General features: G+C 39.1%; 2 protein-coding genes across 2 annotated transcripts; one reads left to right on the top strand and one right to left on the bottom strand.

Moving 5' to 3' along the window:
• The first annotated feature begins 72 nt into the window (after window positions 1-72).
• Window positions 73-12841, top strand: LOC110040675 (sorting nexin-6-like). The gene is made up of 15 exons (XM_020745953.2): window positions 73-154; window positions 251-289; window positions 391-495; window positions 599-709; window positions 3226-3292; window positions 7128-7182; window positions 7263-7386; window positions 7496-7591; window positions 8266-8321; window positions 9178-9316; window positions 9532-9741; window positions 10574-10637; window positions 11399-11448; window positions 11567-11602; window positions 12455-12841. The coding sequence occupies exons 1-15, from the start codon at window positions 149-151 to the stop codon at window positions 12503-12505; spliced, it is 1209 nt and encodes a 402-aa protein (XP_020601612.2). The 5' UTR covers window positions 73-148; the 3' UTR covers window positions 12506-12841.
• Window positions 12842-14505: 1664 nt separating this feature from the next.
• Window positions 14506-16122, bottom strand: LOC110040687 (uncharacterized). The gene has a single exon (XM_020745963.2). The coding sequence runs from the start codon at window positions 15906-15908 to the stop codon at window positions 15027-15029; it is 882 nt and encodes a 293-aa protein (XP_020601622.2). The 5' UTR covers window positions 15909-16122; the 3' UTR covers window positions 14506-15026.
• Window positions 16123-16881: the final 759 nt, after the last annotated feature.

Here is a 16881-nt window from a genome sequence, read left to right on the forward strand (position 1 = left end):
TATACTAGTGGTATTTCGATGAGCGATTTCTCGGGTGTTTTGTTTTCGATCAAAATATGCACTTAGCCGGGTACGGATGGGAGAATTTTTTGCTACAGTCCTGCCAGTCACGTGACATAGAAGGCTTCAGTTCAGCGCGGTGCCAACCATGATGGTAAGGGCATAGGCCAGGGAATAACAGCTGAAAATTACGGAATATTTAATCAATTTATAAGATATAACCTCATTTTCCGTTTTCCGTTCTCGACAGGACGCAGCTGATAGTGCAGATATGCTGGAGGACGAGAAAGTGAGTTTCTTCTTGTCCATCTCTGATCTCGTACCCATGACTCTAGGTCTTCCCGTGGAATCGAAAATAACAAATTTGTTTTGATTTCGTTTCCATTTTAGACACGGACTCAGACTGTGGATTTAAACACGGACACCTCCCTTATGGTAGACATTTCCGATGCATTAAGTGAAAGAGATCGGGTGAAGTTTACTGTTCATACAAAGGTACGTAAGCGCTATGTTTTCTCCATGGCCATGCAAACTTTCCCTGTTGGTCCACCTCATTCATTGATAATTGGTTAACTACAAAAAATGCACTTCCTTTTAGACAACCCTGCCGAATTTTAAAGAAGGCGAGTTTTCTGTCGTCAGGGAACATGAAGAATTTGTTTGGCTTCACGATCGATACGTGGAAAACGAAGAGTATGCTGGAATCATTGTAAGTACTTGGAGATATTTGTAAATGGGATATTGATCGATATTTGATTAATTTCAGTAAGCTAAGCTTATCCGAAAGCTTTTCGTATCGAGCCTCCCAGAAGTTATCTAAACATTAATTACTGTTTTTCTTGACAAAATCATACTATTTCGTCCTAGCAGTGGTGAATGGTGGGAGTTGATTATCTGGCTTGAAAAAAATTAAGTCAAATTTCATGAGTCTCTTGGTCTTTTTTTTTCTGATGCCGTTTCAGAGTCTTGATTTCTTTTCCAAAGCTGAAAAAAGTCTTGGCTTCACAAAAGAAAAACCAACTAGTAGGTTTGCCATCTCACAAAGGAGGAAATTTTCATGTAGCAGCACTGGCCCTTTGTCAGGTTACATGTATGTGCCCAGTTACTTCCTTAACACTGCAGAACCCTTTGAGCAGGTTCTGCAGCTGGGAAAGATAGACAAAAGTGGGCAATCAACGAATAGGGGTAGATCAAATTACTTATTATATAGACACAATTGTTTTACAGGAAAATACACCACTAGTAAAATTCATCCGAAACTATATTTGGGACCTGAGTGGTATGTTTTCCATAGTGAGGATATTGATTACCTCGTTTCCCACTTTTTCACAGTTGTTTGTGCAAACAGTCAGTTTGTCAATGTAATAAAATGAAAATTACACATTGGCTTGAAGATATGAATGTTGTTTTGTAGTGTTAAAAGCAATAATGGGTGATATCCATACACAATATATGTATCTTATTAGATGTTCTGGTGTGTAGTATCGCTGTATATATTTGCTAATTGTGCCATATTTTGATGAGCCCATAGGGCGAGTCAAAATACAAACAACGAGTAAAAATATACAGCGATACTACACACCAAAACATCTAATAAGGGATACATTATCCAACTACTGTAGTCAATAAAATTATCAGTGAAAGAGGGAGAGTGTGACAGCTTTGTGTGCGCGCGCCATCCTGTCCAGCAAACAGGTTTTCTCCTATAATAAAGTGTATTATCGTTTGTCTCACGATGTAGTCACTTGAGATGTAGATTACGATGTTTCAACTGCTTACTGCTAGTCTTCTTCAGGCGATAAGGTCGACTGATTGCACATTATCATTTATATCACAAATGTCGGCTGTGATTGGTGCATTTTGATCCTCCTATTGTTCCATTGTTCCGACGAGTAGCTGTTCCCTCAGTGGTCCGCTGTTGTACCATTCTCCTGTTGTTGTGTTTTGGTTACAGGTTTTTTCCTGTACAAATGACTGTACGATATTGCTGTAAATTTGTACTGCTATTTGGATGGTACAATCAATGAAAGTACAGTTTTATAGTATTTGGATGGTATTCGCTGCAGTTGGATAATAATGGCTAATATCCATACCCTACCATGGACGGCTTCAATATTTTAATCCCACATTGCCTTTAGAGATTACAAACTGCTCAACACCCCATGCCTTTTGAATTCTGAAATCGTTAACCCCCCTCCATTCTGGATTTCTATTTTTTTACTTCAGCGCTCTTGAATTCCTTGTTAGACTCCGTGTGACTTCCAAGAAAAGAGATTCTACGTTTTTACCTCTTCCCAGAAGTTTTTGCTTACTATTTCCAGTCAAACCACTGTCTAGTACAGGGATCAAATTGCGACCAATAGTCTGACCGATACGATTACATGCATTCGTGACTTAATGTTTGGTGACTAAAACTTCCTCCTCTTCAATCACAATTTTGCGACTAGTTTTCAACTAAAATAGTAAGAAAAACATAAATTTCAATTGTTTTGTTTCTTAAAATTTTACTATGGAAATTTAAGAATGCATGGGGAAAATCCTGCGTAAGTTTACATTGTACCTTGGACATTACAGACAATGTTCACTCGATCAGATGCCAAATGTTACAGCGGTTTCTTTATGAATTCACATGTATCACTGGCACAAACAAACATAGTGGATCGCTGTCTTACAGATGCGTGTCCATCACAAACAATTAATCTGACAAGAAATTCATCAACTTTAAAGGGGCAGTATTACAAGAGGTCTTCTAAGTTTTTGTGCAAACTGTGCTAGAATGATAAAGGTGCACTCACTGATCAACAAAATAACCTTTAAAGACAAAAAGGCATTTAAATTCAATCTCTAAGAGATTGACGATTTTTAGTGATTTTCCTCCAAGTAACATTGTCTAACTTGAAAACGTCGGCCCAACGTTTTTAAGTTTTACACCACTTCTTTCCTACTCGTCCGTAGCCACAACATTTATAAACAACTTTCATGACCAGTACGGTGCACTTTAGCAAGGTTAGGCAACTACTAGGGGATTGACATTTTATACCAACACCTTCGTTTCAAGATTCACTAAATCTTGGTGGGACTGCCCCTTAAGGCCCAGGGTTTATAGGTATTCTTCTATAAACTAATGCAAACACATGCCTGATCGAAATTCCAAAAAGCTTTTAAAGTTGACCAATGGTTTAGTGAATGGAAAATGTGTAATTAATTTTGATTTGTTGTCTGTAGATTCCTCCAGCTCCTCCCAAACCAGATTTTGATGTATCTCGTGAAAAGCTACAAAAGCTTGGAGAAGGTAACAAGAAATAATGAGTGTGCTGGCTGAAATCATTCTTAGAATCTTATCCATGTAGGACTTGTGTAAGATCCTGTAGCATCTTATAGGATCCCCCTTTCAATCCCAAGTGAAAAACGAATGGGATCTCCTTAGTTTGTATCATAATAAGAATACAGGATGCTGTTTAGGAAACATTTAAATACATAAAAAAGTACATGGAAGAATGTAAAAAAACTTGTTTAAGATCCTATATGTATTAATCAATAATAATCATTTATTTTCTCATTTAGTGTATAACAATGATTCAGAATTTTATCCATTCTAACAAGTGTTAAGTTCAAAAACAAAAGTATTAATATTACTAATTTATTGCAATTGAACAATGCAATATGTAAAGCTTAGAATATCTCAGTGTAAAAGAGTCCTCAGTTCTCTTAATTCTCATTGATCTATGATGCATAATATGCTCAGGGCCAGATCCTGTAGGTTTTTTGGCAGGATCTCAACTTAGCATCAAGGTTATCAAGGTTCTATATAGGATCTTGCACAGGTTTGGATTGTAATTTATGTAACTTGTGTGATTGTAACTTGTTACAGTTTACAGTATATTTTCATGAAAAGTCACCCAGTGCTAGTATATGAAGAAGCTAGTCATGAAAGGGGATAAGTGATGATTTTGGTTGCTTTTCTTTTTTTTTGCTCCAAATTAGCTGAATTTTTGCATGTGGTCTTCAATGTAATAGAAAACCGTGGTCCTGTATTTTTGCCGCTGGTTTTTGCGGCTAGGAAAGCAAGTGGTTTTTTGCATACGCAATATCCCGAAAACGAAGCAAAAAAAAGTCACCCAGTGCTAGTATATGAAGAAGCTAGTCATAAAAGGGGATAGGTGATGATTTTGGTTGCTTTTCTTTTTTTTGCTCCAAATTAGCCAAATTTTTGCATGTGGTCTTCAATGTAATAGAAAAACGTGGTCCTGTATTTTTGCCGCTGGTTTTTGCCACTAGGAAAACCGAGTGGTTTTTTGCATATGCAATATCCCGAAAACGAAGCAAAGTTTAACAGAAAAACTATGGGACATTGCTAAACATACCTAAACAAAACTGCATGCGAAATTTGGAGCATTTTTGACAAAGTTCACTTTTGAGAAAAATACCTAATGCCTCTTTTCAGCCGAGCCCTTCAGATAAACGAAGCCAGAGCCTTTGTTATGATAAATGTAGCCAATCCTTTGTTATATTAAACCAAAGCGAGCCATTGTTATTAGTCAAAGTCTCACCTCGGTTTATTATAACAAAGGATCGGCGCAGTTTTTTATAACAAAGCCCGGTTTCGTTTATGTGAAGGGCTCAGTGGAAAATGGGCATTAGGTATTTTGCTCAAAAGTGAACAAAAAACCTTCAAATTTCACATGCGTTATTTTTTAGGTGTGTTAAACAATGTTTTGTATGTGTTTTTGCTGAGGTTTGCATTGTTTCTGAGACATTACGTATGCAAAAAACTTATATTTGTCACGTCAGCATGCGACCGCAAAGATGTTCATTTCACTAAAAATACAGCAAAATGTTGATTTTTCTCGCAACGCGTAACCTTAAAAAAGTATTCATTTCAGCTCAAAAACAGCTAAAAGGTTGATTTGACATTAATGCGTGACGGCAAGGATGTTAATTTCCCTTAGAAAACAGCAAAATGGTAATTTCATGCAACGTATAAGCTCAATGATGTCAATTTCAGGTCTACGTAGGTTAAAATGTTGATTTGACGTTAACGCGTGACGGCAAGGATGTTGATTTCACTTAGAAACCAGCAAAATGTCAATTTCACACAGCGCATAAGCTCAATGATGTTGATTTCAGGTCTAAATAGGTTAAAATGTTGATTTGACGTTAACGCGCGACGGCAAGGATGTTGATTTCACTTAGAAACCAGCAAAATGTCAATTTCACACAGCGCATAAGCTCAATGACGTTGATTTCAGGTCTAAATAGGTTAAAATGTTGATTTGAGGTTAACGCGTGACAGCAAGGATGTTGATTTCACTTAGAAACCAGCAAAATGTCAATTTCACACAGCGCATAAGCTCAATGATGTTGATTTCAGGTCTAAATAGGTTAAAATGTTGATTTGAGGTTAACGCGCGATGGCAAGGATGTTGATTTCACTTAGAAACCAGCAAAATGTCAATTTCACACAGCGCATAAGGTCAATGACGTTGATTTCAGGTCTAAATAGGTTAAAATGTTGATTTGACGTTAATGCATGATGGCAAGGATGTTGATCTCACTTAGAAACCAGCAAAATGGTAATTTCACACAACACATAAGCTCAATGATGTTGATTTCAGGTCTAAATAGGTTCAAATGTTGATTTGACGTTAATGCATGACGGCAAAGATGTTGGTTTCACTTAGAAAACAGCAAAATGGCAGGAGCCCATGATGGGCTCCTGAAAATGGTAATTTCATGCAATGTATAAGCTCAAAAATGTTGATTTCAGGTCCAAAAAGGTGTAAATAAAAATAAAATAAAACAAACAAAAACATTTCAATAAGCACTTTTCCAAATACGGCAACGTCTTAAATGGCTAAAAATCACGAGATAAATGCATAGTTACATAGTTTTCAATGCACCAGCATAACTTCGAAGTTCAAAATGCGCTGGTACTTCTTATGCCTGGTGAGGATAACAACTTTGGTGGCTGTTTAGTTTTGGATGTAAGAATTTGATGACTCCATGTGAAAACGCTCTATAAATAGGGCTGACAGATTAACAGATTAACCCTTCTGCGCAACGTACGGGTCTCCATACATCTGCATGTCCACTGATCCCAGAAGCTCAAAACACTACAAATCATGCCGATTGGAAATAAAATCAACGCAAACTGGATCACAGATCTGTTACAATCGATCGCTACTTGCTGGCCATTATTATGTTTAAATCTAGTTACTAGTTCGAGAAACGTCCGCAGAACGTAATCGCAATGCATGCCGGGAAGGGTCTTTACACCTTGTGCGCGGGAAAACATGGCGGTCGATACAAGACAAATTTTATCACTCTAAAACCAGTTCTCGCTTTCCAAACTTTCACGCTAGCAACGCTTGGCAAATGGGCCACAACTCACCAGAGGGTATTTTTCTTGGGCAAGAACTGCTCTTGGCCTTTGCTACCTGGCTCAATCTGACTTTGAACGCCGATAACACGATTACAGTATATCAGCTGTCTTCGAAGTTTCAGAACACATTTTGATTCTTTAAAACGTGCTGATGACGTACGGGCTTATCAAGGCTTTATGATGCCTCTCAACCACCAGGCAGGCATACAAGGTACTTTAAAACAATGCTTAAGATATTAGCTGATAGAGCTCTAATGTGGCACATCTCTTTTTTGTTCGATGGTATTTCGTTTGATGCTCGATCGATTCACGTGTTGTGTTCACGTCACAATAACTGATGTAAACAATCTGTTCCCAGGTTTCCGCTCTATATGCTGTGGGATTTGATTTTGACTTCATACACTATAAACAGTCTGCCTGTTTGCTGTTCAACAAATAAACTCCTAAAGACATGGCTAGGAAAAGCCAAGTTTTTTGCATACGTTTTAACTCGAAAACAAAGTAAAAACCAACGACAAAAATACAGAACCACATTTTTCTATTACATTGAAGACCACATGCAAAACTTCAGCTAATTTGGAGCAAAAAAAAGAAAAGCAACCAAAATCGTCACTTATCCCCTTTTATGACTAGCTTCTTCATATGTACATGGAACAAAAAACAATCACAATCTACCAGTAATGTATACAATAAAATAGTTGACTGAAATAGTATCATTGACAATTCCATGTCCTCTTTACTTCAGGTGAAAATACAATGACAAAAGAGGAATTCCAGAAAATGAAGCAAGAACTTGAAGCGTAAGAATGCTATTATAGTGACACCATCAGGGTTAACAGACCATCTTGTCACTCATTTTGTCGTTTTTGTTTTGTTTCAGGGAATATCTTGCTACTTTCAAGAAAACTGTAGCCATGCACGAGGTGTTCTTGACGCGTTTGGCTGCTCATCCTACTCTTAGAAAAGACAGCAACTTTAATGTGTTCTTGGAGTTTAAAGGAGAAGTATGTTAACAACAGAATTGAGAAATCTCTTTTAAGAACTCACAAGATCAGTTTAAGATTAGTTATCATTCTTGTTTTCAAATCATTTTTTTTTTTTCTTGTAATGCAGCTTAATGTACGAGGCAAAAACAAGAAAGAACGACTTGGAGGCCTCTTCAAGGGCCTTGCCAAAGGAGTTGATGAAGTACTTCTGTCTGGACAAAAGGTGAGTGGCTGATTAAACAATAAATAATTTTTTTTTTTAAATTATTACTTTTGTATTTATAAAGGCTATCCTATGAGAATCTTAGGTTAACAAAACTTACAAGCTTTTGATTTGGGTGATGACAATCAACTATTGTCACCATACTTACCATGTACAGTACAAGTCATGTGTCATAATGTCCAGGTAGATTGCTGGGATGTTCATCCACTGTTTCTACAGTATTTAGGGTAGGGGCAGGCAGTGGATTTTGATGGCTGTTCTGAATCCTTCCTGGCTCATCTTCTATGGAAGAAGTCATATCCAGGGCATGTTGTTTTGTATGGGTAGGAGGGTTAGAATCACACTTGATACATGCTCAACTGTAATATATTTTACTTCCAACTCTCTTGTCCTTGTGAGATTGTCAAGCTGCTATTAACGTGCTACGAAGCAGACCTAACATAGTACACTGTGGCGGTCTCTTAGGGATAACTTTTCCTAACATGCTTGAAAACTTCAGGCCTTTACTTGTCCCTCAAACATTCTTATTTAATTAGTCATTTTATCAATGGACGGAGTTTTCACTTATGAAAATGCTTGTTTTTTCTTAGATTGATGATTTAAAAGCCTGAACATTTACTTTTTTCTTGTAAACTGCTATTTTAGCTAACCTTGAAACTGTTCACTCTTTTGAGGATGTTGATGAGTTTTTTGAGACTGAGAAGAAATTTCTAGTGGAATATAACATGAAGTAAGTGTCTGCATTGTGTATGCGACATACAGTGTGACTGAAACGGACATTAAAGGTTGTCCTTAAGTCTTTCAGAGTGGATAAAAATGTTGCCAGTGACACCTTCTCTAGAGTTTCTTAACTTAATTTTGCTGCAAAGTGTTGGCAGAACCCCTAGGAAAAATAAACTTGTCTTCAGGCTTCTCCATAGCTTAATCTGGACCTATGGGGTTTATATATCTTGCTTAAAGCTATTGTATTGTGGCAAATGCATCAAGCTTAAATGCATGTGCGGACGCTATCTACGGTTACTTTTTTCATTTCCCCGCTTACTTCAAACATTAGTGACAGACCTGCATGGTGGCCTCATGTTTAGTGCCCTTGTCTCCAGACCAAGTGGTCCAGGTTCAAGTCCTGGCTGGGGACACTGTGTTGTGTTTTTTGGGCAAGACACTTACCGGTAACTCTCACAGTGCCTCTCTCCACCCAGATGTATAAACAGGTAGCGGCAAATTTAATGCTTGGGGTAAACCTGCGATGGACCAGCATCCTATCCAGGGGGGAGTAGAAATACTCCTAGTCGCTTCATGCTACTGAAATCAGAAATAAGCCCCGGCTTGATTGGTCACTTGGCTTATATGTAGACTTAAGCCACATTATATTTTCATGATCATTGAACAACAAAGAAACAATGAAAAATTTGACTTTTTTGATAGAACTGTCTAATAACTGCATGAGTTACTGATAAATGCTATATCTGGTACATAAGGGAAGTGTTATGAGAAGAACTTTCCTAACACAAGCTTCAGATAATTTTGTAAAGTTTTTGTTTAAGTTTTGCTGAAACAGAGATTTGAGCGTTTTGGTGTGTTTTTAGGTTAAAGGATGCTACTCGTCAAGCAGACCGTATGACAAAGACACACAAGAATGCTGCTGACACCTTCATCAGGATCTCAAGTTGTATTTCGCAGATGGGCACTAGTGAATACATGGATATAGATAGATTCCTGAATAAGGTACTGAATGAAGTCAGTCTCCTGACAGTGTGTAATCTCAAGAATGGCCAGAATCTTAATTCTCCTCATGTCTAAGTAATTACTGTCAAGCAGACAGGTGACAAGAATAAAGAAAATCATGAAGTCAAGGATTTGATTTAGTGTGAACTTGACATTAACAGTGGTGAGCAGAATCAACCAACCAATTTTTTCTCATATGATGTAATCTTTTTCAGGTTTCTGAATATTTTGAGAAAGCTCGTAAATTGGAGGGCCGTGTTGCCTCTGACCAAGATCTGAAAACTTCTGACCTACTGAGATATTACGTGAGAGACACGGAGGCTGCAAAGAACTTGTTGTATCGCAGGACGAGATGTTTAGCTGACTATGAAAATGCTAACAAGGCCCTGGACAAGGCAAGGGTAAAGGGCAAAGAAGTCGCAGCAGTAAGTACAATATACATGAACATGTGATTTGTGTTAATACTATTAAAATAATGAGGGATCATGGGGAATTAGTTTTATTGGACTATTTCAAATGATATTTGACGCGAAAGACATTGGGAAGAATACATGTACATGTAATTTAAACATTTTTATGTGGAACAGTTTGCATGGAAAGTTTAAAACTTGCCTTTTGGGTGGTGTATGGCATTTGCAGACTGCAGTCAACTGCAGACTATAATATTTAAGCCTAAATAGCACTCTGATTAGCCTGAGTATCTGTCAGGCTAGCCTGAATAGTGCTCAGATTAGCCTGTTAATGGTTTGCTCTCAGTAATGAAAACAGGAATATGATTTTAGTTAACAAGTCTGTAATCTGCAGTCTGCAAAAGTCACACGCTGTGTTTTGGGAAACCTCACAATACCATAAAGTTCTGAATATAATGACTTTTGTTTCTTTTGGATTTAGAAGCCTTCCTTTTTTCTGTTGCTAGCTCTGAAAGGAGGCAACTTTGGACTTCCCTCTGTCTCAGTAAAAGAAGAAAAAAAAGGGATAAATCTTGTTGAAATAATTTATGTTACAACCAGCGGAGTAATGCATTCCTATTGAAGTGAGGGTGAGGGTGATCAGAAACAAATATCAGATCACTTCAGTTCAGCTTGTTGTATCTGTTATTGCCATGAAAAGTCACGTTTGAGGTCACTACCTTTGGTTAACAATTCAGGCGAAAATTAAGGGGAACATGTCCATGTATGTTGGTATTGAGTATTGAGTTATCCACTGTCTGTAGGTTGTGTGCTTTTGTTAAGTTCTGTTTTCTTTTGTTCACTCCAGGCAGAGACAGCTCAGCAAACAGCTTCTGAAAAATATGAACACATTTCAGAAGTAGCTAAACAAGGTCAGTGAGAAGTGTCATGAGTATGAACAGGGATTTTATTAAGGGCCAGGCACCAGACAAATTCAACAGTTGTGAGCATGATTTTGCCTGACTGGTTTGACCATCTCGCAGAAAGTTTTTCTTACAAAGAAGTTCAGTTCAAAGAGTTTTTGCCTGCCTGTGAAAACCAGTTTCCCTCCTGCTGAAAATGTAAATCATGTAAGCAGAAACCTCCAGTCAAATCACTCCCTAAAGTGGCTGGCAAGAGTCTGGGTGTGTTTGTATGGGAGGGGGAGGGGGTGGAATCTGTTTCAGGCAGAGATTGTAATACCTCACTTAGACATTTGTACACAACAATACAGCACAGTCTCCTTTAAATACAGAGTCGCACTTCAATCAGGGGTCCAGATAAGTTTTAAAAGCATGTTTTGAAGGAATTCCAAATATGGGCCAGTAAATAAATGTTTTGTTGTTGTTGTTGTTGTTGTTGTTGTTGTTGCTTTTGTTGTTTTGTTTTGTGAGCTTCACCAAATGATCAGAAGTTTTCAAGCCACACCATATGTGGAACCTATTCAAGGACCAAAGATGAATGAGAGCAAAGTTTAATTATCCTGGGAGATCAGTTATTTGTTTTTGTTTTGTTTTAAACTCAGAATCTGATTGGCTGCCCAGGGGTTGTCTAATTACTAATCAAGTTACCCATGTAATTATCAGATAGCTAACTTGTCAGTTGCTAGGAATGTAACAGGAGAGTGATTTGTGATCTGTTCTTTAACAAACAGAACTGACAGACTTCAAGACAAGAAGAGTCCAGCAGTTTAGAAAGAGCATGGTGAGTAGCATTGAATTAATAAACTTTGGCTGATGAAGAGAAAAACAGACCTTGTGCGCAAGTAGCAATTCTTGTTTTCTATGTGATCTTTGTTTGACTAATACTTTCTGTTTTTTAGACTGAACGGGCAGAGTTAGAGCTGAAACATGCCAAGGTACTGTTGAATGGATTATTCATTTTGAACGTGTTTCTTTTTAGTTGTTGTATTACTTAGAATAATCCTGTTTGAATGTCTTGCTATAACCAGATTTATGAATTGAAATTTGCCAATGTTTGGCTCTCTGCCTCGAGTATTGTTATCCCTACTAATGGTGGCACTGACTGAACTTGAACTTTTTTCCACCATGCTGGCAATAATGATGATTTGCACTGGGTTATGAGTCAATGATTCCTCTGCATCACTGAACTGCTATGCATTGCCATTTTCTTAGCTGCTGCACAAGATTTTTTTGTGGGGAGGGGGTTGGGGGGCGGGGGAAGAGGATAGCCTGCGTAGCGAGATTGATGTTGCTTGCGAGTGGCTTTTTTCAGCTGCAGAGCAGCGCGGGAAAATTCCACCCATATGAGTACTACCAGAAGTCCCTACGGCTACGGTGCTCTTGCAGGAGCGGATCCAGGGTTTTACGTAGGAGGCGTGCCCCACTAAGGAGTGGCATAACTGACTGTTGAAGTCAACAAATTTTAAAAGCATATACGAAGAGGAAGGCTTCATCTCGGGGGGGGGGGTGCAAAACCCCTGCACCCACCCCCTAAATCTGCCCCTGTCTTGTTAGATAGTGTCGTAAAACACTCTCGCGCAAAATCCCGCGCGTAATCTCGCCAGCTACGTAGGGAATTCTGGGTAGCCCTGGAACTTGCCAGAGTGTACCTGGCCCAAATCACCTTGAGGATGTTGACCGCCGTGCTAAATAGCCTGACCTGAGAACTAGACTGTGTGCTTTTCCTCCCATGGCCCAGGTCTAAATGCTTTAGAAGTTCATTGGCTCCTTTCTGTTGTCTGTTTCAGGCCCACGTGAACCTCCTGAAAACAACATTAGGACAGTTAAAGGAATTGTAGTCAACAGCTGACAGATATTAATTAGGAAATACTCTTCAAACAATTTCGTTTAGTAGTGATAAAAATTGTTCAAAATATAATTAAAACACATAGCGTTATAAAACTGCGACGGTTTACAACGAACGTCAAACATTTGTCCTAAAGCCAAAGATAAATGGACTTTTTAAAAATGTTTTGGTGATCCTCATTGTCTCTCTAATTTTACGTCAATTGATTTTTTAACTGCCATTTCCTAGTGAGCCAACGATTTTGTGGCAGCGGCTGGTTAATATGACGTATTCGTATGACGTCGACCTGACGTAATTTCTTGCAATAAAAGTTCCCTGACTGACTTAAGGAAGCAGTCCAAATTATTCTAATGTTTTAAAGAGTATAGTGGTGAGCGGTGTTAGGGGAAGGTCACGTTAGAGACCATCTGGTCTCGGAACTGGAGAGTTATGCACTTTTGTGCGGCACTTAAAGTTGATTTATTTCAGTAGAATAATACAGAATTACAAATTGTGTTTTATAGAGTTGCGTTTCTGCAAACAATACAGTGTTAGTTAGTGTTGTACTGGTCTCCTCGGTACTATGGTTTCGATCCATTCCCTTCCCTTCCAAGGCTTTGTTGCCCTTTCTGTCCCCCTCCCCTCACGGGCACCATAGATTTCCAGAGGAGGGGAGATGGTAAGAGACTGTGGCCATGGAAATTTTAAATTGACTGCGATTTCGTACATGGTCCTACATGTATCACGTGGGTGAAGGCAATGTCATAGTTTGCCTCAGTGTTATTCGTTGAGCAAGTAATCGACTCCGAGATAGGGTTTCTTGTCAAACCCTTTCGAAGTCCGAATTCCGATTGTAGCGGTACAAAAAGGTAAATCTCTAACCCCATTAAATTTAAAAGCAGTACGAGGGCGAGTTAGTAGTACACATGCCCTGTATTCGCCACAATAAATGCTGCGAATTTGAAACTGTCAACCTCAAAAACACTTTGTATCCCTCACAAGCAGGATTTTTTTGCCCGCGACCAGGCAAGGTGAACCAAACTGTGACTGGCGCCCATCCAAGCGGGCAAGATGGCGCTATCTTGCCCCCTCGGGATTACCCGTTCTTTTATGCCGGAAAATGTTAATGAACGTCGACTGCGTCTCCGTACTAAAACACACCAATAAAAAGAGACTACAAATATCCAGCCCTCTGGACTACACGTTTGATTAATAACCTATTCTGTATTGCAAATCTGATAGTTACCAAGAACAGAGTTCTCCTGTGTCTATTTAGATTCTCGACGCCCTTCCAGACTTTTTGATTCTATAACGAGGGAGGAATTTTAATCGAGTTGAAACAATAGGCGACTGGGCTCACGCTGCCCGTTATCTCGAAAGATGTGAAAACTGCATTGATTTCATCCTTCACTCGCTTGTTGAGACTACAGTAGCACCCCGGACCCGGGGGAGGATACTCCCACAATACCTATACGGGTAGGTGCCGCCCAACGGGGTCGTGATTTTGGGACTCCTGATCTAGAATGGAGACGTTTCCTAGAACGGGGTAAAATATTTCGAACGTACGAAAGCTCGTCAAATTATCAGCAGCCATTTGAAGTTATTCATAGAGAATTTTACGTTTCAGTAAAAGTTTCCAAGACAATTTAATAAGATGGTAAATAAAGAAATTGCTAATCACGGCTTTATCTTCCGTTTGAAATTGAAGCAATCAGGTTGCTGATTTGTGCAGAGGCAGCATTGTCGTATCTAGATATATAGGTCAACTAAAAATAAATAACTTTCAAAACAACGTACGGGCTATTGAAATTTACTAAATCTAGAGAACGGGGTCTTAAAAATTGACCTTTTTCTACAACGGGACATCATTTTGAATGCAAATGCAAAAGGGTTCTAAATTTAGAAACCCGGGCGGCACATACCCACCCAAATCAAACCCAAGTACCCCCCCTTCCTCCCCCCGGCGTAGCACCCCACACAGTAATTTTCTTTTAATATTCAAGAACTCGTACGTTCGGATTAATAATTTTATTGGGTTTCCTCACAATACTTAAAGTAACCATCTGTAGTGTTCTATATTTTGCCCTCAGACGGAAGATCAAACGAACTTAAAAGACAGAGTCGATCCGTGGGGCAATATTTATTCTTTGTAAACCTCTTTTGACCCAGCATGTTGCCGCAACTATTTACAAACCGATCAACATGATCAAGGTATATTAATTTAAAAATTTGAGATCTTTACTTTGTCACGCTTGAAGTACTGTTTGCTAAAGGGACCCTAAAGGGTTATTTTCCAATAAAAGTTTTGAACTAGTGCTATATAGAAAACGCGTATTTTTGATTTTGTCAACTAACAACTTAACTTGTGCGTATTTTCTTTGAAAACTAAAAACGTTTATAACAGAATGCGTGACAATAGGAGCACCAAACTTCAACAATGCTCTTTGTTTGGCCTTTGTTTTTTCAAAAATGTTCATCATAAAATATACTAAAATCTATGACAATTTTGAAGTTCGGTGTAGAGAAATGACGAGTTATTTCTTCCTTTTAATGGGTTGTACCCTCAGTTTCAGTCCCGCTACTTCTTCCAGCGTCGAAGGAACGGGAAATTCACCAGCAAAAGATTTCGGCGAGTACTTTGAGATCACCATTCTCGACTTGTTGAGCCGAAGGTTTGTGTTCAAGTGGTGCGGATCGGACGAGTAACGCAGAGACATCTCGCCGAGAATGCAAAGTCGTGTTTCCATTTTAGAACCTACCACCATGCAGAGATCACTGGAGGGGACGACGACCACGGCGTCTCCGCTTTCTACGTCTAAGCGTGCGATAAAACGCGGCAGTAAGACAACAGATGCTGACAGCGAGCCCAGACTGTCGATGTAGTGAATGCCAGTCCTGCTCTGCGACCAAAGATTTTCTCCTAAACCGTCCAACTTCTTCTCCAAATTTTTGATGGCGACCTCTTGCAGAGAGCTCTCAGATGTACTCCAAACGTCCAAATGACTTGTCAGAATGTAGTTGAGGGAATGGCTGTGGTCGCCCATGATTGCTAGCGTGTACCCGATGCCAGCTCCAGGAATGCTCTTTAGAGGCGTGAATAAGACACCCGCTTTGCTTTTAGGGTCAATTTTCGTGAGCAGATCCTTCGTGGCGTCGACCCAAGAACGTGCCTTGATGACAGGAAAGATTCTGTCGCGGACGCTTGCGAAATCTTCGATTTGTTCGCGATTTACGTTGAGCGTGCTTGATTTTTGAAGCGTTCGTGTCCCTCCGCTAGCGCCTTCGCTCTCGTAGCGAGCAGCACTCGCGCCATTTGTCACCTCCGACTTCTTAACCGTGAATATAAACTTCTCATCGGACGAGCCAGACTTAGAGACTCCAGTTTCTTGCGAAGACACCTTGGTTGTAAACCTCATGCTCGAAACGCGCGTGAAAAATCAAACGAGACTGGTGTTAATCTCAAGGGAAATAAGACAAATCTTGACCTTAGAACAGTGTATAAATAGGTGATAAGAACAAGATACAAGCAAGCAATGTCCTAATTCAGTAAACCATTAATTAATCTAAACAATGCAAGCGAGAAACGATTGGCTTTCGAATGAACTTTTGGACCTCGCCTAGTGTCTGTTATAAATGCCAGAAATAACTAACTATGAAGAGAGAACATTGCTCATATTTCAATTAATTTGATAATACTTGGTAATTGGGTTGATCTGATCACTTCAAAAGATGTTTTACGTTTCCCAAGTTATTAACAGATCGCTTGTAATCTTAACTTGCTCACCACTACAAAAACAGAGCGTGGTTAAAAAAATTTAGCGATGGAACAAAGTTTGGAAAAGATATTTTTATATATGACCTACGCACTCACCCTGAAAGATGTCAACAGGTAACAAATGACATGTCATGAGAGCTTAGCAAACCACTACGGCAACGGCAACAAGAAAACTGCACCAAACAAAAGGTTTAATGAGTAAAACAATAGCTGTGCAAGTACGTTATATATCTTTCTTTGTACATTTCTTTGTACATTTCTTTGTACATTTCTTTGTCGTCCTCTAAAAAGCAACATCGTGAGATGACTAAGTTCTGCGTATTTTGGAGAACGCGAATGACTGCGGCTAATTTTTCGTATTTTCTTTTGGAACTGAACGCTGGCGTTACATAGTTAGCTTGATCAAGTTCTGAGACCAATAGGCGCGGGGTGGCGGTGGTTATTGGTTATGTTCTTTAATTAATAGCAGTGAATGTCCTGACTACAAATGGTTTGCTAGCCTCTTCCAGGCGTTCAGTTAGTTGGTGAGCAGCGCGAAAAACAGCGCGCGAAAAAAAAAAAATCAAAAAAAAGCGGGGCGAGAGGAAGCGCTTTTTTTTTCGCGCGCTGTTTTT

The sequence above is a fragment of the Orbicella faveolata genome, unplaced genomic scaffold (assembly GCF_042242905.1).
Source record: "Orbicella faveolata isolate gen_17 unplaced genomic scaffold, um_ofav_v1 contig_24, whole genome shotgun sequence".
In the NCBI taxonomy this organism is placed as follows: domain Eukaryota; kingdom Metazoa; phylum Cnidaria; class Anthozoa; order Scleractinia; family Merulinidae; genus Orbicella; species Orbicella faveolata.